The sequence below is a fragment of the Balearica regulorum genome, chromosome 23 (assembly GCF_011004875.1).
Source record: "Balearica regulorum gibbericeps isolate bBalReg1 chromosome 23, bBalReg1.pri, whole genome shotgun sequence".
Classification (NCBI taxonomy): Eukaryota; Metazoa; Chordata; class Aves; order Gruiformes; family Gruidae; genus Balearica; species Balearica regulorum.
In genome coordinates this window covers 7436343-7460539 of record NC_046206.1, presented here as the reverse complement: position 1 = coordinate 7460539, position 24197 = coordinate 7436343, and the positions used below count along the sequence as shown (strand labels likewise).

The 24197-nt window shown below is 57.6% G+C and overlaps 1 protein-coding gene across 16 annotated transcripts; it reads left to right on the top strand.

Annotated features, from left to right (window-relative positions):
• The first annotated feature begins 4091 nt into the window (after positions 1–4091).
• Positions 4092–23579, top strand: ST3GAL4 (ST3 beta-galactoside alpha-2,3-sialyltransferase 4). Of its 16 annotated transcripts, none has more exons than XM_075774502.1 (15): positions 4146–4220; positions 11052–11158; positions 11658–11947; positions 13647–13716; positions 18712–18843; positions 19351–19429; positions 19976–20057; positions 20603–20683; positions 20784–20881; positions 21274–21334; positions 21569–21664; positions 21753–21942; positions 22043–22186; positions 22314–22457; positions 22551–23579. In XM_075774502.1, the coding sequence occupies exons 2-15, from the start codon at positions 11114–11116 to the stop codon at positions 22635–22637; spliced, it is 1599 nt and encodes a 532-aa protein (XP_075630617.1). In that variant the 5' UTR covers positions 4146–4220; positions 11052–11113; the 3' UTR covers positions 22638–23579. The 16 variants fall into 16 exon arrangements, with proteins under 16 accessions (XP_075630632.1, XP_075630627.1, XP_075630624.1 ...); XM_075774504.1 differs by having other exon boundaries at positions 4154–4220; positions 19976–20045; XM_075774503.1 differs by lacking the exon at positions 4146–4220 and adding an exon at positions 8703–9005.
• Positions 23580–24197: the final 618 nt, after the last annotated feature.

The following is a 24197-nucleotide window of genomic DNA, read 5'->3' as shown; positions in this document are numbered from 1 at the left end:
CGTTTTAGCGTGCTGGTTTTTACCAGGGTTGTAGTACTGGACCAGGCACCTCTGGGATGCAGCGAGCAGAGGGGTTTGGGCAGGAGGGTCCGTGCACATCCATCTTTTCCACCCAGAAAACAACCCCTGCCTCCAAATATCAGCCCAAATGGGGGAGCAGGCAGCTGGGGGGGTCCAAGAAAACTCAGAAAGCTTCACTTATTTCTTACGGACTTACCCCCGGGAGCGGGATATCAGTTTTCCTGGGGTAGGGAGGGGTTTCTTGCTCCAAAAGAATGAAATGACTTGAGTCCTCACCCCTCCCCGCCAGCTTCTGTGGGCTCTGCGAAGGCAAAAGTGACTGTGCATGCTGCCTGATTCCCCAGCCTCGGAGCCATCTCCACTACCCTGCTAATTAGTCATATATCCGGCTTAAAAGGGCAGCCCCTCCCTGACACAGGTTTCTCAAGGTTTTGCAAGGATTCTTCAGCCTGCTCGTTAAAAATTAAACTATAAAATAAATAATCCTGCTCTTCCTTCTGCCTTCCTGCCGCTGGAGGATTCCTCCCAATGACTTTGCTGCCACTTTCCAGCTCTGGCAAGGGTTTTGTTTTTTTTTTTCTTCCTCTTTCAGTGAGATACCAACTTCTTCCTCACTGCTGGACTCTGTTTGAATGGGCCTCGTGCCGTGACCTCCTGAGAGCTGCCCGTTACGGTGGGAAAAACAGCTTTCTACGTACAGGGAGAGGTTTAGTCCGCCAAGCCAGCTGTTGCTTCCCCTGCATCTTCTCCGCCAGACACCGATCTCTGAAAACTTCATGAGTTCTTGCTGCCAAAAAGGGTTCTGGTTTCTGGTCAGCCGGTAACCAGGGATGTAATTGCAGGAATCATCTCGCCGGCTACCCTAGTAATTTATTCCTTTCAACACATTGGGCTCTAAGGGTTGGTTTGGGGTTGGTTTTTTTTGCTGATGGTGGGGGAAAAAAAAAAAAAAAGAGATGTGATTTGTTTCCAGGGCTGCTCAGTGTGCCACAGTGCTGCCCTGTGCTGGAGCAGTCCAGAGCCAGCTGGATTGCAAGTAGTATCATCAGAGACGCCTGGAGCTTTGCTGGGCTCATCCGATTAATAAATATTCAGGTCAGGCAGTTCCCTGGTACCTTTCAGCAGTAGGGGAGAGACAGAGCACCTGGATTCAGCCACCTTTTCTTATTTCTCTGCAAAAATGCAATACGTGGGGAGAGAGCTGTGGCAGGGGAGGCTTTCCCTCTTGTTTCAGATCAAGCCACCTCCTGAGCTGAGCGTGTCTGGGGACAGAGGTGATGCAGGAGCTGGGGAGCTGCTGCAGGAGTGGATCTGGAGACGGTTAGTGCGTTTGGCTGTCCCCTGGCTCTTTGTATCCCTAGGATTTCAGTTGCTAAGGGAAAGGGATGATTTTTGTTCCGTATCAGAGTGTTGTCAGTGCCAAGAGGTCTCCCTGGGTGAGGGACCACCATGGTTTTATGCGCCCACCCAGGGCAGCCCAGGAATGGAGAGACGGTTAAACAGCAGATGGGACCATCCTGTCACCCAGGAAGCTTCCCTGTTCTTCAGGTATTAAAAAAAAAAAATTATAAAAAAATCCTGTCTTGAAAATAGACTTTCTGAGGGCTGCGCCAGATGCCCAAGCAGCACATCTTCTGCAGACCATCTGTCTGCTCCCGCCAGAGGAATTGTTTCTCCTGGTAGACGTGGAGCCCAGACCAGGGGCTGTCCCTGCCTGCCCCAAGAGAAGAGGGCAGGGGGGGATGCGTTTTGGTGGCTGTATGGCTGGAGCCTTCAAAGGATTTACTGAAGGCCTGGGGCCAGCTTTGCTAAGCCAGACAGCGTTCCTAGGCTGTGGGGTGAGGAAGGGTGAGCCTGAGGTGGTCGGCAGGACAAAGCCGGCTTGTGCTGGGCATGAATCGCCCCATTCTTGTCCCTCTGGAGCAGATGCCGCGAGCCTGGCCGAGGGCATCCCCCTCCTCCTTTATTAATAGATCTGTGCCCGGCCAGGGACTGCTTCGTCCTATAGTCGCCCTTTTGGGAGCGTTTGGGCCGCGGCGCGATGGCGCGAGGCCATCCCGGGGTGGCAAAATCTCTGCTCGTGCACTCGTGGGGCAAGAAAGCACGGCGGTCCCTCGCTGCCGCAGCCGGGGCGTTTTCTGAACTGTTTTGTTGGTGTGATTTCCAAATAGCTTTGGACTGGGTGATGGCGGAGCTCATTACAAATTCTCTTCTCAAACAGCCAGGATTTTTTTTTTCCCCCCTTTTTTCTTCTCCAAATTACTCGGCACTCATCATGCTGAATTAATCTAACTGGCAATTTATCCTTTGTAAATTAAATATTAGGGCAGGGTGTAGTCATTAGCGATGACTAACTATCCAGCAAACGCTCGTGGCGTTCTGCTAAGACAGCAAATACGCTTGCAAAGCGCGGTATTTTCCGGTCGTGTCGTCTACTGGAGCCACAGTGGCCACTGGAAGCTCTTTGCTGGTCTTTGGGTCCACCCAAGGGGTCCCTTGGGAGATGGGTGACCCGAGGAGACGTGAGGAGGCAAGGCAGGCACCCCGTACCCGCCCCGCGGATGCACGACTGAGATGTCCTGAGGTTCCTGCAGGGTGGACACAACTGGGGGTCGCTGCTTGGCGTGGGATCCCTAAAGTTTCCCCAAACCTTGGTGAAGCTCAAGCCGCAGCGCTGAGATCTCTCGGCGTGGAGATCCGGGCAAGGCGGCTCCAGTGGGGACGTGGAGCTGGAGCAGCCCCCTGACGCTGCGTCTGCGTCTCTTCTGCTCTCGGTTCCATTGATGCTGCCGTGGTGGGATGCTCCGGGATGGAGTCCATCACCCCAAAACCATCCAACCATCACCAGCAGGAGGGAGCTGGAGACCGAGAAGATCCTGGGAAGTGAAGCTTTGCGGCCTCTTTTAATATTCTGTCTTGGGGGCATGGTAAAAATAGACATTTGGGATGCATTATTATTGCTGGAGTTTTATTGAATGCTGTTTATTGTTTTCAGATGCAATAAACCTGGCAGGGGAACCCAAGAGACCGAAGGGTCTAAATATCCTTCAAGCAAATCCCAGCTCCCCCCCACTGAGCTGTGGCCCCAATAATTACCCCGGGATTGTATGAGCTGGTGGCAATTAAAACCTAATTACGGTGGGCTTGCCTGTCACCACGGGTAAAACTCTCTGCCCCGTTACCTCGCATCTCGCCGGCAAGGAAACCCCATCCTGGGTAGGTTGAAGGACAAAGCCAGGACGCTCTTCAAATATTGATGCGGTTGCTCAATTAGCCTTGGCAATACTGGAGCCATCAGCTCAACGAGTATTTTATCAATTAATAGCGTTGGTGATGGACACGTCGGTCTTCAAGAGGGGCTGGTGCCTTCCAGGTTCCCGCTAGCTCTTGCTTTCCAGCCCAGTAAAGGGGAATAGACTTCGCTGCCTTCAGCAACGAGCTGCCTGCGACCGGAGCCAATGTTTCACGTTATTTCCCATGTAAAAATCAGCATTGATATCCGTAATTATCTCAGGGATTGGCAAAACCCCACCCTGGCGCAGGAGGGATGGATTTTGGACTGTGAAAATAAACACCTCGAGGTGCTGATTTTGGGTACCGTGATGATGGGATGGAAATGAAACCCCACGGGAGATGGCCGGGCACGGGCCGTTCCTGCGGTGGGAATTAATTTCTGCAGGGAAAAAAAACCACCCCAAACCCGATATTGAGTTTTTTAAGCCAAACCTCTGAGCATCGTCTGGTGGTGCTTCGGCCGGTGGATTCCATGGGGGCACGGCCTGAACCCGGCGGGGAGAGCCTTGCACCCCCCCCCCCCAAAAATGTGTTGGGAGCTGCTCTTCTCTGGGGGGAGATTTGTGCCGGGGGGGGGGGGGGGGGGGGGCTGAGCCCACCGCTGTGATTTTTGGGGGGCCGCTGGCTATTGGGGGGGGGGGTTAGGTGTCCCCACCTCTCCACTGCCGGGGGATGGGGGGGTCCCCGGGGTTCCTCCAGCTCGCGGGATGCTCTTCCCCTCCCTCCCTCCATCCCTCCCTCCCTCCCCGCCGGCCGCCCAGCCCGGCGCTGTGCGCAAGCGTGCCCGCCCCCCGCCCGCCCATCCCCGGGCCGGCTCCGGCTCCGGCTCCGGCATCCCGCCCCGCTGCCCCCCGCCCCGCATCCTCCCGCCGCCGCGGCCCCCCCCCCCCCGCGCCCGCCCCATGGTGAGTCTGGTCCCCCCCGTGTTCGTGTCTCGCCCTCCCCCCCCCCCGCCCCGCAAAGCGGGTTTGCGAGCTGGGAGGGGTTAGCAAAAAAAAGAAAAAAAGGGGGGGGGGGAGAAAAAACCTGGTAGTTTGTTTTATTTTTGGGGGTGCTGGAGGGGATGGGATGGGGGAGCTCCGCGCCGGGAGGGCGGTGGAACAGGCAGCGCTGCCTGCTTTGCGGTGCACAGGCAGGGTTTGCCTGGGGGGGGGACGACGACTTGGGGTGGGGGGGGACCCCCCGTTAACCCAGGCTTGGGCCCCCACCAGTGTATCCCACAGCATCGGCGTCCACGCCTCGGCGAGCTCGACGCACCAGAAAGCGAGAAAGCGGCTTTATTTCTGATTTTCTTCCTCCCTCTCCCCCCCCAATTATTTATTTATTTTTTAAATTAATGTAATTAATTAGTGCCTGAGCACGGTTGAGCTTCCAGGTGGCGAAGCGTGCGCGGGCAGCGACGAGAGGAAAGCCCCCGCTCTTGCGATGCCCTTCCGGCCCGCTGCCGCCCGATCCCTGGCAAAACAAAAACCCCTGCGTCTCGCTGGGAAAAACCGGCCTTCGGCATCGTTCCTGCCCAGGGCCGCCCCTACGGCAGGGAACCCACCCCGAGACCCCCCGGCAAGAGAGGTTCTGGCATCTCCCGGTAGCGTGCGGGGGGCTCGTTTCGATGGCTATGTGCGATATTAACACCTGGGTGCCGGCGCGAGGGAAGGAAAATCCTCCCGGAGGCCCCGGGAAAGGGAGGACGTGCCCCGTGTGCGGCTCAGGACGGTATCGCTCTCGCAGCGGTGCGGGCTGAGGATGATTTATTTAAGTGGTCTGAGTGTGGGGATTTTTTTCCCACCCCCAAGCATCCTCTGACCGGTTGCCAGATGCTCTCCGGTAGCGCGGTGATCCCAAAGGAGTAGGAGGGACCGATCCCGGTGTGGATAGAGCCACCAGGAGCGGGATCCCGGCACAGGATGCGGATAAACCCCATCCCAACCCATCGCGTGTGCTGCTTCTCCCACTGGACGGGCTCGTTCCGGGGCTAGATGAGGATGCTTGCCCCAAGACAGCAGAAGAAGGACCAGCCGGGCTCTGCCCCGCTGATCTTCCAATGCCAGGTCTTTGGCAGGGTGAGCCCGTGGGGTTTTATTGTTCTGGGGAGCGGAGAACAAAGGAAAATCTTCCTCTGGGGGCTTGTTTGTACTTCTTGGCTTGGACATCACGCGTGGGATGTGTCTTTCCCCACCGGGTTAACAGAGCGATGCCCGTGCAGTCCTGATGCCCGGTGGGTTGGCGCTGGGCTGCTCGGCGACTCCGGTTCCCACCTCTTAGTGAGACGAGCTCATTAAAGTCTCGCGGCGGAGTTTTTGGGAAAGCCCTGCTGAATTTGGCTGACTTCTCTGCCGGGCTCTCCCTCCGGCCGCTCTCTGAGATGAAGAGGATGGTGATGGAGCAGAGGGGTTACCTAGGCATTGCCACCTGCCTCTGCTCAGGCTTTCCGTGGCGAGCGGCAGGACAGAGTGACACGGGACGGACACCCCGGGCAGGGCAGAACCCCGGATTGGTGATGGAGCCGAGGAGTTTAAGCCCACGTGAACCTTCTCCCTTTGCTTAGCGAAGGGGCTGGAGCAGGCGGGGAGTTCCGTGCTGGTCGCTGCTCTTGGGCTGGAGCTTTGGGGTCAGGGATCGGCCGTGCGGGGGGATGCACGGGGACTTCTCGCCGCAGTCAACTTGCGTTTCAACTCTGCAAAGTGTTGCGGCTCCCGTTGCGTTGCAGCTCCCGTTGTGTTGCATCGCCGCTCTCCATAGCACGTGCCAGATCCCAGCCGGGGAAGAGCCAGGATTTTGAGCAGAGGACTCGGAGTTGCACCTATCCGAGGAGATGCCTCCTCCATCTCTGGTGCTGGCTGTCCTGCAGGCGTGAGGTCTCTTTTTCCTGGCTCCTAATGACATATCCAACCTATAACGAACTCCTAACATCATTATAAGCTATAGGATGGGATCGGCACGCTTTGCTGGACTCTCCCGAACCCTTGCGCTTAATTATCTGCATCGTTAGAGGGCTGCCTGCTCCTCTGGCTCCGGGCAGTGATTTAATAGCGACAGCTACAGCGATGCACCGAACCCCGTGAGGACAGGGGCCAAGGGCAAATGTAAAGGGGCAAGGAGAATGTAAATATAAGAGGAGGAACTGTCTGTCGACACTAATTCTAAGGGATGTCCACCATGGAGATCCGTGATCTTCTAGAGCCAGGACTGTAACGGCGACCAGAGCATCCTCCTGGTCCCTAGCCCACCCGTGGAGTCGAAAACCCACCTGTGGAGTGAAAACATCTGTTTAAGTCCATTTGAAACAGCCATACTGAACGCCTCCGAGCCTGTAGCTTTATAGCTTGTGCCATCCCCGTGCTTGCAGCCAACATCCGAGGTGGGTGCCAGGCTGCAGGACGCGGGAGTGCCCAGCCCAGGCCCTCTCCACCTGCCTGTTGTCAGGGCGTTTGGCCAACAGCGATTCTGGGGTTGAATCCCACTGATTAGAACTATTTGCTTGGCGATATCTCTAAATCCTACATATTCTATTCCTTGTTCTCTTGTATAAGGTGACGGTCCTGTCGTTTTAGGGCTGAGTATTTCAGAGCTGGTTCGGGCTAGAAATCTTGTTCTCAAGAGCTTTTCCTATATATATTTTTTTTTTTCAAAAGCAATTTATTTATTTTTTTTCCCCTTTTTGGTTGTTTTCTCTGGGCGTAGCGTGATGGCTGCATAAGGAGTAGGGATGTGGTCCTCCTCCTGCACGGGTTGGCATCCCGATTTCGCCCGCATCCCTGTGGGGACCCCATCCTGCTCTCCCCACCCCGGGCTGGAGTCGGTGAGCCTGGTACGATGCCGTTGGGGATGCTTGCACAAGCGGTTTTGATTTTACAGCGAGAAAAGGAAATGATTTGATGCTTTCACACCTCTCTGCAACTTCTGGTTCTCTTTTTTTTTCTGGGTGTTTCTTTTTAACCTCCCCTCTTGTGCTTGGACACCGGTGGCTTCTCTCTCCTCCGGCTGCAATCCTCATGTTTATTGAGCTTTTTCTAGGAAAATCCGGCGTCTTCTTGGGAGGGAAAAAAAAAAAAAAAAGAGAAAAAAAGCCCAGTTCTCACTAATCTCTCTGGTTTCCAGCTGCTGACCCCTTGCATGTGACCGGGGTTGGGCTGGAAGGTTTCCTCAGAAGAAGGAGAAATGGGTTTGGCCTGTGGGGAACAGCGAAACTGGAGAAGGAGCTCCCTCCATCCCGGATTTGCTTTGGACTGGCAGATGCTTGCAGCGGTTTCGGGCTGGTGTGGGCCACGGTTCCTCTCCAGGATGTGTTTTGCCGTCTGCCGGAGGCCGCCGAGCTGCAGTGGATGCTGCTCCCGGCTGGTCCGGCTCTGCCGTGCCATGGAGCGGCGCGGGACGGTGACCTCCGAGCCGCCGGGAAGGTGGGTGGGAGCGACGGAGGCGGGAAGGATGTGGGCGAGTGCTTGCTTCGGGGCGTTCGGTGCGTGGTGCAGCCAAAGCGGTAATTTTTGGGGAGCGGGATTTGGTAGGTGCTGGCGGATGGAGCCGGATTCCGCCCATCTCCCGTGGATCCTGTCCTGGGATAAATTGCTCTGGCACAAAGAGACACGGTCCAGGTTTGCCGACATCTCTTCGGCGGGATGCTCGGGACTCCTTGAGCACGCAAGCCGCCATGCAAGTGGTTTCTATTAATTACGCGCAAGTTATTTGTGTAATATCGATGTGGGTGTTAACATGCCGTCAGGTAGTTTTGGTTTTAAGGTCCGTATGTACGTGCTGGCCGTGTGAAAGGGCATGGCGGAGATGCGGGGGTGCCCGGGATCGCCGTCCCGGCATGGCACGTGCTCTGCCGGGGTGTCCCGGGTGGGTTTGGCCACCCGTGGGTGTTGCTGGTCCCTGTCCCGTGGGCTCAGGGATGGCTGGAGGGGGTCTGGGGTGGAGGACCGCTCCGTCTAAGCTAGGATGGCATCCTCTGTTGGCTCTTCCATGCCATCCCGAGGATGCTGGGATGCTCCTGGGCCACTCGAGGACCGTTGTGGGATGCAGGCCGTGCTGGTGAGGGATGCTCGGAGGTGGGATACGGCAGTCCCTTGGGATGGACGGTGCAGGGACGCATCGAAATGCACAGCAAGGCTATTTTAAACAACACAGTGCCGGGGGAGGACTCTCATCCCGGCACCACGCCTGTAAAATTATATCAGCACATCTACGGAGATGTTTCTCCTCCTCTTTGGGGTTTTTCTTTTGGTGTTTTTTTTTTTTTTATTGCAAATCAGAATCAACCTAGATCACAAAGCCACATCCAGGTAGGACTGAGCGGGGAGCTGGCTTCCTTTCCTTCGGTATTTGCAGGTTTAAAAATATATATGCTGAAGTTTGGGTTTTCTTTTTTTAATCCTGGGTCTGTGAAGGAGGCTTTAACCTGAGCTCACGCCGTTGGAATTCCCTGCTGCGCCTGGGAGAGGCTCCTCGCCTCCGATCGCTTCCAGATGCCGTTCCCGCTTCAGCTCTTCCCCTTGCAAAATGTCTCCCCCAGCTTGCCGGCAGCCTTGCCGAAGTTTTCCCGGCCGGATTCGGCATCCCGATATCCGGCAGGGCTGAGTCAGCTGAGCCTCAACTTTTTTTTTTAACCGGAGCGGGATGCCAGAGGTTGCAACTTGTACAAGCCGGAGCCCCGGCGTCAGGTTTTGAGCCGCTTACAGCATTTCCAGCGGGTGGGTTTTTTTTAATTTCCTTTAAAAAAGAACCCCAAAAAACCCCCAACTGGCATGGAGTTTGGGGCTCGGGGTCCCTGCTGCATCCCTTGCCTGCGCTGCCAACCGGGCAGAGCTTCTCCGAGCCCCGAAACGGGGGGGAAACTGAGGCAGGAAAGCGCCAAGCGGGAGTTGAGGATGCTTTAACGCTGCAAACCTGCTGCTCTGGGGCTTTGCTGGTGCTGGGCGCGCGCTGCCAGCGAGCATCCCCGCGGCGGGTAAGAAAACACCCCTCTCTGGGTATTAAACCCCCGTCCCGGCTGCTCCGCGGCCGTCGGGTTGTCCGATTCCCCCCGCAGCGTGGGGTTTGTGGGGTGGGATTTCACGGCACGAGTACGGATCCGAACTCGCCTGGGTTGGGGATGGAGGAGAGTGCTGGGGCGTGGTGGGGAAAAATGGGGTGGAAAGTGAGAAATAAGGAGGGAAAAACGCAGGACTGAAGGAGGACCAGGGTGTGGGACGTGTCAAAAATTAAAGGGAGCAAAGGGTTTTAGGGGTTAAATGTGATGCTGCCTTCTCTGCGCTGCGTTAAAGTCGAGAACAAGGCATCAGGATCCGCTGGGAAGTCCTCGGGCCCATCCCTGTATGATAACCAGCACCACTTCAAAACAAAAAATAGAAGGGGGAAAAAAAAAAAATTGTCACAAAGAACCGTCTGTTCGTGCGCATACAGGCTCAACAGGTTCCGTCCCAGGCGGGGTCTGGGTAGTGAGCTCTGGTATTTGGGGTGGGGGGAGCCGAGGGTGGCCAAGAACTTACAAAGCATGTTCTTTATGCAACAAAAAATATGCGATTTGTCCTCAAAAATATGACCCCAGGCTCTTTTTCCGCTGCCGTTTTTTGGTTTTTTTTTTAATGGGGGGGGCAATGGCAGCTCTTACAGCTTGCAGTGCAGGCAGGGCAGGAGGGTACAGGCGGCTCCTGATGAAGGGGGGGGCAGATTTTGCAATAAAAATAGGGGTAAAGACACGAGTTTGGTGCCCCGGCAGCGCGTTAGGGGAAGGGGAGGAGAAAACCCGCCCCGAACCCCCGCATCCCCCCGCAAATTCGGCTTTAGCATCCTTACGGTCCTTCAGCCTCTGCCATGGAGTTCGGGCTTCCCAGGCCCCTTTGCTACTTTAATTAACAAAGTCGCTGCTTAATTCCAACTGCATTTACAAGTTAAATTGACAGATTATCTGTATTATGCAAATGCATATTTAAATCTTAATTATTTATTTGCTTGGCTCGCCTAAACGGGCGGGATGTCTGTAAATCAGCAGCTTTAGGCCTGGAGATGCTCTGCTCTTAGAAGCGTGGAATTTTTGCTAAGAAATAAACCCAAAATAGGCCTTTTTTTGTCTGATGGGTGATGCTAAACACCCCAGCCTGGAAATAGTGGTGATTTCTCGTGCTTATTTCTTCTTTTTTTATTTTTTTTTTTTGAGGGGGGTGTGGGGGGGCGGAGGTTTACCACGGGAGATTTGTCCTTAAATAGCGGGCGTTTATTTTTAGGTCGGTCGCTGCTTTGGATAATCCGGCTTGGCTGGGTAGCTTTGCTTTTCCTCCCATTCTTGGAGATTTAATAGAAAAAGGTTTATTAAATGATTTGATTTTTTAATTAATATTTTAATAAAATAATTTAATAAATGTAGTAAATGATTAATTTAATAGAAAAAACAGCTAGGGTAGAGGATGAGGGTTCTGCTGGCACAGCTTTTCTGTGCTCTCCTGGCCAGGGATTATCCGCCGGGATGCTGGGCTGAGGACCTGCCGGGAAACCTCTACCAAAAAATCGCATCCCGCACCCGGAATTACACCTTTGGCTCAGCCGAAGGACGGTCGGGAAGCGGTTGGATAATCTCCCACTAAATACCTGCCGAATGAACAAGCTCCTGGTCCCGGGGCGATAGCGATCGGGGTGACGTGAGGGATGTGCCAGGCTCGGAAACACCTCGCTCGTGCCAAGTGGAGACGGTTTCTCCGGAGGAGGAGGATGAGCTCACCTGGATTTTATTCCCCTCCCAGCCCAGCTTTTGCTCTCTCCCGCCTCGGGAGGTAATTTTAACTGAGGGGGACCGGCGCCGGCGATGGAGCGCCAACGGACGGACGGACGGACGGCTGCCTTGCTTCAGGTCTGGCTGCTGGAAGGAGAGAAACGCCGTCTCCATCTCCCCCCTCCTCCTTTTCAACAGCCCCCGGGGGGGTCCGGTCCGTGATGGGGGGAAGATGATGGACGGGAGGGATTCGCTGGCTCGTCCCTGCGCCACGCATGTCCCCTCTTGCTTGTGCAAGTCCCGAAAATGCCCGTGTCCCCCAGGGATGCTCCCGCACCGGGGCTGAGCCCCGCAAAGGGCTGATCCTGGCTGGCTTTAATCTTTAAGAGGGGAAGGGACGTGGCCGTTGGGTTTTTGTTTTCTTCTGCCCAAAGCCACGAGCATCCCGGAGGGGAGATGCTGGGGAAGGTGGGCAGAGCACAAGGTGTCTTTCCCCTCCCTCAAATTTGGAAATTGTTATTTAAATGCAGGCGGTAGCTGGTAGGCGGGAGGGGAAACTGAGGCAGGTGGTGTCGCTGGCAGCCTGGGGAGGAAAAAGGAGCAAAATTCAGCTTGGTTAAGTTGTGTCTTTTTTGAGGCCTCTGGGATACGGGACGTTCATTTCCTGCCGGGATCAGCTGCCAGACGGGCTGAGCCGCCTGCGGCGAGCAGTGCAGACAGCAGCTCTCGACCTGGCAGAGCCCGAACCGCCGTGGGGTTTTTTTTCCTGGACCTTGGGCTGGGAACGACCGCTGGTGGTGGTGGGGGGGCTGCTCAGAGGCTGGGAGCCATCCTGGGGACACCGGCGGCAGCGATCTGGCTCCTGCCTCTTCCAGTCGAGCTGGAAAGACCAGCTTCAGGCCAGCCCTCGGATCCTCCCCGCGTGCTGTAAGGGATCGCATCTCCTGCTGATCCGGGGCTGCAGCATCCACCCGGGAGGATGCTGTGGGTGAGAGGCATCCCCTCGCCCACCCCCAGGCAGCTCTGAGCATCCTCACCCTCGTCTGTACGGGCACGGGCTGGTGCTGCGCCATGAAGGGCTTTAGCAGGAGCTCCCCGGGGGGGAGTTTAACCTCGTTAGCGAATCCTACAATTCGCGGCTCTAAATAAAAAGGCTCCTCGTCGGCAGCGATGTTGGATGCTCCAGTGGATTCAGGGCTGCTGGAAAGCCCCTGGTGCAGGAAGGTGAATTCTTTCTGGACACTTGCAGAGCAGCCCCAGATGCGTTTGGTTTGGCTGTTGATTGCCCCAAGCCCTCTGGTTTAGTCGCTCCTCCCAGCAAACGGTGGAGGTGGGAGAGGATGGAGCGAGGGATGGAGATGTCCCTCACCCTCCCAGCGCGTCTCTGGAAAGTCTAGTCCCTGGGGAGAAGCACCCAGCCCCAAGGACAGGACAAAGCACCTCAGAGATGCTCGGTGGTTTCCTTCCCCATCTCTGGCATGGGAACGCGCTCTCTTTGTTAAAATTAACACAAAATGAAGAGCAAAGCATGCCTTGGGGAAGGCTTGCACTGGCTTGGTGGCCCCCAGCATCTCTCACCTTTGCTTTTCCCAGCTGGAGGGGGGTAAGGAAACCCCCTGCCCTTCAGGGCTTCCCCTCAGAAGCATTTTCTCTGCCAGGCTTTGAGCATCAGCCGTGGAGACAGCACTGCTGGCCCTGCCCAGGCCATCCTTCCCCATCTGCTTTGCCCTTCCTTGCACCAAACCGGGCTGCGACTGTTCCTCACAGGGTTTTCGGGAGGAGCTGTGACTCCTTCCATCCCACCGGCATGGGAGGAAGAGCAAAAGCTGACTGCTAATGGAGACAGCAGTGGGCTCACTTCACTTAACCAACACATTTTCCCCATCACCCCCACCCTGCTGCTCATTAGCTGGGCTAATTAAGGTGGATGCAAAGCAACTGCCCTCACAGAGAGGATTTTCTTTGGGAGGCAGCATGGCAGAGGGGTTTCTGTGCACGGCAGCTCCTCAGCAGGACTTTTCCTTCCCCAAATCATAAGGATATTGCAGCACTGAGTGAGGATGCATAATTTGGAAAGTTTTGGGGGAAGAGATGCTGGAGACATAGGGTTAAGGAGCATCCCCTGCGCGGGAAGGCAGGAGAGCTGCAGAGCATCCCAGGGTGAGCAGGGCTGCATCCCTCTTTCCTTGGGAAAAGGCATCAACTGCTTCCTAAAAATCCAAGTGAGTCACCGGGGGGATTTCAGTGGGAAAGGCCAAGGGGCGTTGGGGAAACCTGCGGTGAGGTCTGGGCTCTGAACCGCCGTGCCTCCTCTTCCTCCTCCTCCTCCTCCTCCTCCTCCTCCTCCTTAAAAGCAGGTGGAAGCCCAGGCCTGGGTGCTGCCAGCCCTGGAGGAGGTGGGTGCTTTGCGGAGAACGCGGACCTTCCCTGCGACGCATGTGATGGCTCCGTGAGGACCCGTCTGCCGGTCCCCTGGGGCTCGTTCCCTTCCCCATCGGTGCGGGGCGATCAGTAGGGATCCCCTGGATCCTCCCAAGGTGGATGGCCGCGGAGGGGAGCGCCCCTGACGCGCTGCCGGTGCGGGTTGCCGTGGCACTGAGGATGTTCTCCCTTTTCCCTTTGCCAGGGGAGGAGAGGATGGCCTCGTAGAGCCCGCCGAGTTCCTGCCTGCTCTGCCCGGACCAAGAGGACGGACCGTAAGTAGCCATGACCTCCTGCCGCCTTATCGCCGCCCCGGTGGGGACCGGCTTCAGCCGCTCCCGGGAATGCTGGAAAAGGTCTCCCCGAGACAAGTGTCCCCCTCCCAGTGTCGCCGGTGGGGTTAACGGAGCATCGAGGCGATGCTGGGGGCGCAAAGTGATGGAGCGGGTTATTTTCTGATACTTCCTCCACGGCCTTGAACATGGGAGAAGAGGGCAGGGGGGATGCAGAAGCGCTCCGGCATGGGGACTGGGGGGGGGTGTAAACCCATCCGGTTGCTTCACCCCGGAGGACTCGAGCTCGAGGGTGAGGTTCCCCTGAGGGTTATGCTGCCCCAAAACCGGCTTGTTTGCTGGTGCAAAACAGGAGGCGTGGAGGAAACGGCAGAGAAACCGCAGGGCTGCTGCGGCCGGGGGGGCTTAAGGTGGCACTCGGAGCCTCGCAGAGGGCACGGCAACTGGGCAAGCGGCTTTTGAGCCCCCAAAAGGAGACCCCCGTAGTCAAAAGCCGCTGGGGGTGGCAGCTGCCTGCAGGATAACTCAGCCCCGGGGCTTGAGATCCCTTAATTCCCCCCGCTCCTTCCAGAGAGGTGGGGTTGAATCCAGGCGTCGCTTGGGTTGGAGACGGGCTGGAGCACCTCCATGGTTTGGATTTTCACCTCCCCGGCCCGTTTGCTTCCCCGCTATAAGGGAGCAGGCAGTGGGGAAAGGCTGCCTTCACCCTGCCTTCACCCTGCCTTCACCCCCAGCTTGCTGCCTTCCCCTTTCTGCTGCTTTTTCTTTTTTTTTGGGGGGGGTGGGTGGGGGGTGCGTTAGATGGAAGCGCGGGTGCAAAGCCGTGTTGCCAAAGCCGCTCTCATTGTTGCCGCCCGCATCCCTGGGCGGTCCCTGAGGATGAAGATGCCAGTGAGTAAACACGGCAACGAGGTGACAGCGGTGGCAAATGGGGGACCGGCCGGGGCAGGTAGGAGGAGGGGGCGGCCGGATCGACGGCCGGGGCTCGGCGGTGAAATCCCACGGGTATAAAATGGTCACCGGCGGGCGCCCACCCTCGTCTCGTTAGCGTGGGGCGGCTCAGCTCTGCTCCGGCAGCTCGGCTGTAACCTCCGGATTGTAGCAAGCCACGTCTGCCGAGGAAGGGTCTTTATTTTCTTTTCTTAAATAGAAAGAGAGTGATTAAACCTATAGAATATAAATAATAATATATAACTTATAAGAACGTGGCCTAACGTGCCGAGGAGGAGCCCTGTAGCTCCTTTGGTGGCATGGGGTTACCCCGGAGGCACGGGATGCTCGGGTATACCCACGCAGCTGGCGTTTCGGGGTCGTAGGAAGGGACTTGGGTCCCATCCCTGTGTTCTTCCTGCTGCAGGGATGAAAAACAAAATAATGGGAAAGGAGAGGATGGCGGCAGCGCCGGCCTGAGTCGGATTTTAGCTCCCAAGCACGTTAAAACCGACAGTGCCGCAGAAAGGCGGGAGCAGCCCCGATTTATTCTGGGGACGTGCTGCCGTGGAAATACTTGTCCTACCTGAGCTTATTTGCTGTTGCGACCTCTGAAATTGCACCCTCGTAATGGGTAAATGTTTTGTTAAGGCTTACATGCCAACGAAGGGGGGTTTTTTTCCCTATCATAAATCTTTGGCTGGGTTATTGCGTATGCCTAAGATACCACGGGCAACGGAAATGGCGCTGCCTCTCCTATTAAGAGGTAATTAAGATTCCTTTAAAGTGACTTACAGGGCTCTTAAAAGAAGATAAACAGGGGTATTGGCGGCACAGGCTGGCTCTCTGTGCCCTCGACGGGGCGATGGCCGGCGTTGAACGGGATTGATTTTTGCATTGCCGTGTCCCGATGACCTTCTGCATCCCCTCGGTCCTGCTCTTGCAATTCCTCTGCCCTGCCAATTTTTTTGACCTGCAGCATCTCTGGTCCCCTGGAGGGGATCAGATCCAGACCCTGCTGCCTTTTGGGCTCGTGACGGTGGTCGTTTGCAATCCCGTGAGGTTTTTCTCTCCTCTGTGGGTCTCGGTTTTCTTCCCAGCTTGGAAAAAAAATAAAATAATAAAAATCCCCGAGCACCTGGAGCTCGCAGCAGCCAGGGTGAGGAAGCTTTGGGATGCCAGGCAGAGGATTTGGGTACCTTTGATGCTTTGCCAAGCCCAGGCGCAGCGCCTGGAGTTGGCCGGATGCTTTCCCCGGAGGATCGCCCCTGGCCACCTCCCAGGTTGCGTTCAGGTTCCGGCACGCGATGGTTTTGCCAAGGCGGGATGCGGCCGAGCCGGCGTGGGGGGTACACCGGCACCTGCCAGGCTCCTCCGGCAATCCCAGCCCTACCGCGTGGAGAAAACCCGTGGGATGGGGGCTTGCAAGATCCCGGGGCTGTAAACTGCTTCCTTGGGGGTCGATCCCGGTCGTTGTCCTCAAAATGGAGTGCAGGATCCGTCCTGCTGCTCCCCGTGTGCCTGGAAGGCTGGGGTGGGGGGCATGGTCTGTGCTGTCCGGGCTGGCTGCCTGGCTGTCTCCCTTCAGCTCCCGCTGCCAGGAGTGAATCCCTAGGGATTGCCGGCGCATCCCTTCCTCGGGCGGGATCCCTTCAAATCCAGCTCTGCTCCAGTTAAAAATGAATGCACGGGGGGGGTGTGTTTGGGGAGGTGAACCGTCGGAGATGCTCATTCTCTGACGAGCATCCTTCTCGGACGGGGAAGCTGGACCGAATCTCGGACTCCTCCGTGCCCCGGGGATGCGTGAGATGGGATGGTGTGAGCACGGGAGAGGTGTGTCACGCTTCGGATTCCCAATCCGTGCGTTACCATGGAAGCAGAAAAGTACCGAGAGCTTTTTCTGCGTGGTCTGCTGGTCCACGGGTGCTTTGCCGGGGTGGCACCGGGTGGCTGGGGTCACCGTCCGCCCGCGCTGGGATGGGGTGGGAGCAGATTTATCATCACTTGCTCTGGGGGCTTTCCTGGGACGTGGTGAAACTGGGAGGTGAAACCCTGCTCTGGATCTGAGGGAGACGGGGAAACTTGGCGAGGAGCTTTTTTATTTTATTTTATTTTATTTTGGGGAAGGGGAGACCTGCCCGCAAAGATGTGGCAGGGCTTTTAACTCATTTATGCAGTGATAATACTCAGCCCGGGGGAGCTGCGGAGGTGCGCTGCTCAGACATCAAAGAGAGGGGCTTTTTGGGTCGCTTCTTCCAAGCGTGGGGAGCTGAATCCGCCCGGGACTTTCCCCCCAGCTGTGGGGTTTGGCTGGGGGGGGTGATGCCCTGGACCAAGCCCTGCCATGAGAGGGGCGAGAGCCGACGGGGATGCAGGATCCTTTAGCATCCCTCCCTCCATCGGCTCTATGAGGATGGGGGGGAGCAGCTGGGGGAGTTCAGATCTTCCCCGCTTTAAGCAGCCGCTCTGGTTTGGGTTGCAGATCTGGTAGCACAAGGCGGGGTTTGGAGCGGGAGAATTAATTCCAAAAGCACCTTTGCCTGGGTGTGCTCTGTTTTGCTCCACATTCTCCGAACGCTTCACTAAATAACATTTGTTTTCCTCGGGGATTAACAACTGTTTGTCTTAGATAAGTTTTGCATAAGGCCAAGCTTGTGCGTACAAGCCTGGGAAAAGATCATAAAGCCTTCAAAAAAAAAAAAAAAGGGCAAAAAAAAAAAAAAAGCTGGTATGTAAAAGCAAACACCGGGGGTGAGAGTGGATTTTCCCAGTGTCTGAAGCTGGCAGGAGGGGTGAAGCGTGTTTGGTGGGAAGCTGGGCTGGGTGTTTTGGCACCCAGGAAGAGAGCTGGGGGCTGAATTTGGTGTTCAACTTGGGTCCCGATGCCCGGCAGCACCCCAGCCCGGGGCGAACGGGGGTGCTCAGGCCCCCGAGGAGCATCGGCCAGCCTCTGGCTGTGGCCAGTTTTGCTAGGGGAAAAAATACCAAATGAGAAAACACAATCTGCTTTTTACTTCCCCTAATTTTATTTTTTTCAAGCAAATATAACTTATAAAGGGGCGAGACCCCCCAGCTCCTCGTCCCTGCTTGTTCCCACCCTGGAAGATGCAATCCTGGGTTTCATCTTCCCGTTCCTTCCCAAGCCGGGAGCGACTCGCAGAGCCAGAAATAGCGATGGTGGATGAGAGCCGGGGTGTAAATCGGGGGGGGGGGGGGCAGCTTTTGCTTCCCATTCCTGGGGTCCCCAGGTGATGGTGGGGCCGAGCCCGGCATGATTCACCAGGAAGGGGTTTGATGTCCGTGTTTTACGGAGGAGAAGTGGTTCGGGGGGGGGGAAACGGGTGCTTTCCCAGGGCACCACCTCACCGGTCCCCGTCCCTCTGCCCGCTGTCAAACGGACGCAGTTTGTTTGCTTTGTATCCCATCCCGTTGCTCGTAGCACAGTTTAATTGCCCTTAATTCCCTTTTAATTGCCTTTCCTGCCATTTTTAATTAATTGCCCTTCCTGCCCTTTTTAATTTCGGGAGCTGGTGATGAGGAAGGGAAGAGCCTGGCTCTCGTGGGACCAGCTTTGGTTCCGTTTCTCCTCTTTCTTGATATATTTTGCCCCAAAAGCTGCTGCTCTTGACTCATTCGTGATACGGCCCCGTCAGGCGACAGGTGCCAGGTTCATCAACGGTGCTTCGTTAGGCAGGGTGGGGTGCTGAGATGGGTGTCCCCTGAACAAGGTGACTAATCCCTGAGACCAGGATTTCCATCGCCCAGCCCGGGCATGAACCTTTCCTCTTGGCTTGGCATTTAACACCTCCTCGCCCTCTCCTCCTCTGAGACGTGGCTGATCCGGAGCTGGGAGCAGCTCGGTTACGTGGTAGCAAAGCCAAGTCTAACTGGGCCGGGCTTAGAGTAGGATTCATCCTCGGGGAGCCAAGTCTCCCGTGTACCCCAAAACTTCTCCCAGCTGGTAAGTTAATTTTCCATCCTGGTTTTTTTGCAACGGGATGGGGCTGAGCTACTCCGGGGTGGATCCGACTACGGCTCTTTTTCCAGGAGCGAGAGGTTTCGGAGGAAGAAAAAAGTCTTTCCGCTTCCCCAGCCGGCATTGGCGCGTGCGTTAAGCTTGCGGCGTCCCCCTTTCCCCGGGCCGGGATGGGTGAATCGAAGGTGTTGGAGGTTCCCCAAGTACGTGATGTTCTTTGCTTTGATTCCGCTCGGCTGCTCCTGTCCTTTCTGCCCGGCTCGGTGGCGGTGGCGGCACGGTTGGCTTCGTACCTGCGGTGGCTTGAGCCAGGGCTGGGCTTAAAATCTTCCCACCAAGTCATCGCCTTGGGTGTTGATTTGGGTGCTTTGGGGTTTTGCAGTTGAAACCCCTCCGGGGGCTCGTTTTTTCCTCTAATTCACTTTTTTCCGTCGGAATTTCGGTGTTTAACCTGTATGGCCGGGGCTCCTTGGGAACTGCAGCTGCTTGCCTGGCTTTTATAAACTCCGTATAAATCAAACCTTTGGCGGCTGCGGGGCAGAGAAATGTGACTGTAAATAGACGTAAATCCCCTGGGGAACCCTCACACCCGCTCATCCGGAGGTGCGGATGGGGCAAGCGGGGGGTGATGCCTCTCGGACAGGATTTTTGGGGGTGGCTCCGATGGGTTTTGACCTCATCTGATGCCTTTCCCTCCTTTCCCGCTCCAGGTGACCGGCGGCAGCCGCGATGAGAGCTCCGGCCCTCGCCTGATGCCTCTCCTGCTGATAAAAATGATCAACAAGTCTCGTGAGTCCCACGGTGGGGGGGGTCCCGTCTCCCTCTTCCCAAACTGGGATGGGGGTCCCGGGGGGGGATTTGCATTTGGAAATTGGGCTTTGGGGGTAGGATGCCGCTTTACACCAGCTGGCAGGTGGAGTATTGGGGCGAAGTCGCGGCGGGGAGGGTGATTTTTGGGGTCCTTGAACCTGCGGGCTCGGGCAGCCGGTAGTCCTCGGGCTTTGCGGTGGAGGCACCCGGAAAGACGGATGTGTTTGTGCGGCCTTTGACGCAAGGCGGGCAGGAGGAAATGGCACGGCAGCTTTTGGAGCTGGGACAAAACCACCCCGGCCCTATCTCGGACCCGCTCCTCTTCTTGGGGATGGACCACGCCAGCCAGGCCCCCGCCGCTCCCTGGGCTTTGCTGGGGATGGCTCCACAATCCTGGATCTACCAGGACATCCCTGGGGGGCTGCAGGTCCCCAACATCCGATTATCCAAACCCCCGGTACCGGCTTGATGGTGGGTTTGTTTTTTTTTTTTTTTTTTCTTTCCCCCCGCTCTCTGGGCACGCAGGAGGGAAGATACTCGGGGTGCTGGCGCTGTTTCTGGTGATGGTTTGGTACTCGATCTACCGGGAAGACAGGTACATACAGCTGTGAGTGGCTTTTATTAAAATTTAAAGGACCTCCTGCCCTTCCCTTCGCTCTCGGGGAGGCGGCATCCTCCCGTCCGTCCCACGCAGGGATGCCGGAGCATCGTCTCGCCGGATCCTGGGGGACCGGGGAGGTGGCAGCAGCCCCGGCTGTTGCCGGAGGAGGGGGGACACGATGTGAGGTTCCCCCTCGGCGCACGTTGGCAGTCGGGCTCTGCGGGGTTTCTGGCGAACGCCGGTGTTTTTCTGAGCCCGGGAGGAAGGGAAAACCCTGTTCTCTTCCCAGTCCCAGCGATGCTGATGGAAATGGGGAAAGCGGAGAGCGTGAGGTCTATGAGCAGGGTGAGAGAGACCTCTTCCGATGCAAGGCTGCAAGCCCAGTGATTAAATACCCCGAAATCTGGGCGGCACCGTCCCTGGCGCTGCTGGCATGGCTTGAATCCCACCACGGCAGTGCCGGAGCCCCGTTTGCCAGGAGGGGGCTGCAGAGGAGCAGGCAGCGTGTTTTAAATTTTTTTTTTTTTTTTTTTTAACCTCTTCCCTCACAGCTTTTATTTCCCTGTGCAAGAAAACAAGACGACGTGTCCCCTCGGGGAGGTGGAAAAGAAAGCGGCGCAGCTCATTGGGAAGTGAGTATTGGGATTGGGAGCAAGGAGGGGGGACGCGGAGCCTGAACCGCCCCCAGGACCCCCCTCATCCCGCTCTCACCGGCCCTTTGCTCCTCGGCAGCTACACGAGGGATCACCCGCTCTTCTTGCAGCTGAAGGACTATTTTTGGGTGAAGACGCCGTCGCTCTACGAGCTGCCCTATGGCACGAAAGGAAGCGGTAAGCCTCAGCAGCGCTCGCCGGGGTTTCTGTCTGTCCGTCCTGCCCCACTTTAGAAGCTTGCCTCTTCTTAAGTTAAGAACAGCTGCAGGTTCATCTTTTTATTTTGGGGACGGCGAGACAGTTTCCTTTTTTCTTCCCCCTCAGCAAGTTGTTTGCTTAATTTTTTTTTTTTTTTTTAAATTTTTTAGACTTTGCAGCACGTATCTACTTGCCCTGGGCATGTGTGGTCCCTATAAAAGGGGTTTGGGGTGGGCCAGGCATTACTAAGCCCCAGCGCAGGATTATCTGCCCAGGGCTGGGGGGGAGCTGGGACTAATGGCAGGAGATCTGGCAGGGATGGGGCGACGGGCAGGAGCCGCCTCGCTTATCTCCTCGCCCTTGCTTTGCAGAAGACGTCCTCCTGCGTTTGCTGTCCATCACCCACTACTCCCTGCCTGAGAGCATCCAGAGGTAACGCCGGGGTGGGTTTGGGGGCTTTTCTCTCTTTCTCGTCATCGTTGGGGGTGGAAATGTGCACGTTGTGGGCCCAGGATTTGGTGAAATGAACCTCTGCGACCCAGGGATGGTGGATGGGCCACGGGAAGCTTTGTGGACTGGACAACGCAGGGTCAAACCCCACCTTGGGGGTTAAAACCACCGTGGTTTCAGAGCAGCGCTGGTTGAGACGGGGCTTTTCTCTCGCAGCCTGAAGTGCCGGAGGTGCGCGGTGGTGGGCAACGGCCACCGGCTTCGCAACAGCTCCATGGGGGAGACCATCAACACGTACGACGTTGTGATCAGGTAGGGCCCCAGATCCGTCCCGCCGATCCCTCCCCGCTGCCACCTGCGGATGGGGTCGATGCCTCTGATGTCCCTGCGTCCCCCCAAGGTTGAACAACGCCCCGGTCCATGGTTACGAGCAGGACGTGGGCTCCAAGACCACCATGCGCCTATTCTACCCCGAGTCAGCCCACTTCAACCCCAGGACGGAGAACAACCCTGACACGTTGCTGGTGCTGGTGCCCTTCAAACCCATGGACTTCCAGTGGATGGAGGCCATCCTCAACGACAAGAAGAGGGTAAATGTGGTGGGGAACCGCGTCCAACCCTCATCCCACCCCACCCCAGGGACCTACCTCCCTTATAGGGACAGCACCAGACATCTCCGTCCTCTTGTAGGTGCGGAAGGGGTTTTGGAAACAGCCCCCGTTGATCTGGGATGCCAACCCCGAGCGAGTGCGCATCCTCAACCCTTACTACATGGAAGTAACTGCTGCTAAACTGCTCAACCTCCCCATGAAGCAACCACGGAAGGTCAAACAGGTAAGAGGTGGGGATGGCCGGGCACCCTGCACCCCCCCCGAGGGGTGATATCCGTCCTGGTACCCCTGTGCAGCTCACGGGTGGCCATGGCTCCACACACAGCTTCTTCTCCTCCTTGTCCCCCCAGAAACCCACCACGGGGTTGTTGGCCATCACCTTGGCGCTGCACTTCTGTGACCTGGTGCACATCGCGGGCTTCGGCTACCCCGATTCGGCCAACAAGAAGCAGACCATTCACTACTATGAGCAGATCACGCTCAAATCCATGGCGGTGAGTATCTACCCCCCACGCTTTCTGTCCACGTCACCCCTGTTTTTCACTGCGGGGTGGCCCTGGTGTCACCGCCTGCTCCACGTCCCGCAGGCGTCGGAGCACAACGTCTCGCACGAGGCCGTGGCCATCAAGCGGATGCTGGAGCTGGGACTGGTCAAGAACCTCACCTACTTCTGAGGGCACGGGGGCCGCGCAGGGACAGCGTCCCCCCCCGCGCGGAGGGGGGGACACCGCGCTGGCACGGCTGGAGCAGAGTGAGGGCAGAGCATCCTCCTCGTCCTGGGACTCACGGAGCGAGCAGGGATGGGGCTTGGGGGGTCCGTGCTGGACCGCGGGTCCCCCCCCGGGGAGGGCGGTGGCTCTTGGGGGGCGCAGGGAGCCCCGTGGGGCCGTGGCGTCACGGCTGGCGCCTTTTCCTACCGACGCACTGAAGCTACCGAGGACCCGGAGGGGATTTTTGGGGTGGGGGTCCTCCCTCCCAGCGGGCCTGGGGGGTGAAGGGGGGGCAGGAGCCCTTGCCCTGGGCTCTCTCTTTCCCTTAATTCCTTTTGTTTGGACGAGGTCCCTGCTGAGGGGCTGATTTTGGGGGTCCAGGAGCACCCCCCAGGGAGCAGGAGCCTTTGGGGGCCCACGTTGCCTCCTCCCTGCCCTGTTCCTTCCCCCCCCAGTATTTAATTCCTCCCTTTTTTAAAAAGTTTACTTTTTACTGGGCAGCCCCCTCCCATGCCTTAGCGCTGGCGCCGGGAGCTCGCCCCCAGAGCCCCCCCCCAGCGCCCCCCCCCAGCGGGGGCACCCCAGAGAGCCTGGCCTTGGGGTCTGCTGGGGCCCTTTGGGGGGGGGGGGGCATTTAATTTAATTAATTTAAAAGCTTATTTATCGTGGAGCCTCCCCTGGGGTGTGTGTTGGGGATGAGTGGCCTGGGGTGGGGGGCCAGCGGGGTGCTTGGCTCCAGTGGGGTGGGGTTTGGGGGTGTCCATCCCCCCCCAGGAGGGGGCTGAGCGGTGCCTGCCCTGGCATAGGGTCCCCTCTGCCCCTGGGGGGGCAGTGGGGGTGCGGGGGGTCCCTGCGGCCTGTGGATGGGGGTGTCGGGAGCTCCAATAAAGGTCCTGGTGAGGCTGGGCCGGGTGCTCCTGGGCTGGGGGGGGGGGGGTTTGGGGTGAGATGGGTGGGGGGTGTGAGGGTGAGTGCCTCTGCACGCGGGAGGGGGTGAGCGTGAGCTGGGGGCACGAGGGGCCGGGTGTGAGCGTGCGGTGGCACAGCAGGGAGGGGAGCGCGGGGGGGAGCGGGGCCTCCCCACTGTGTCCCCATGTCCCCGTGCCTGTGCCAGGGTCCCTGGGCCGTGCCCGTGTCCCCCCAGTTGGCCCTTACCTGCCATGTTCCTGGCGTGACACCCCAGCTCTGGCTCCTGCGCTGGGGCTTTTGGGGGCCCCCCGCCCTGTACCTCATTTCCCCTCTGCCGCTACACCCCCATGCCCCCAAGGTGGGGTCCCTTCCCCCCCACGGTCCCCCCGAGCTCCGGGCCGGGTCCACGCCGGGGCAAAGCGTCGCCACAGAACCGGCGTCCTGGCGGGGCGGCCACCAGCCCAGGCGTGCCACGAGAAACACCTCTTGTATTGACCGCAGCGCTGTGCTCCCACGATACAGCGCGGAGAGGCCCTTCCTGGGGGGGGGGTCCCTGTCCCACCGACGTTCCCCTCCACCCCCGCAACCCCGTCCCGTGCGGCAGGACCCCCCCCT

Coding starts and splice junctions, on each gene's coding strand:
- ST3GAL4 (XM_075774502.1), top strand. CDS start 11,114: ATGGAGCGCCAACGGACGGACGGACGGACGGCTGCCTTGCTTCAG. Junction 20,058..20,602: donor GAAGACAGGTACATACAGCT/GTGAGTGGCTTT, acceptor CTTCCCTCACAG/CTTTTATTTCCCTGTGCAAG. Junction 20,684..20,783: donor GCGGCGCAGCTCATTGGGAA/GTGAGTATTGGG, acceptor GCTCCTCGGCAG/CTACACGAGGGATCACCCGC.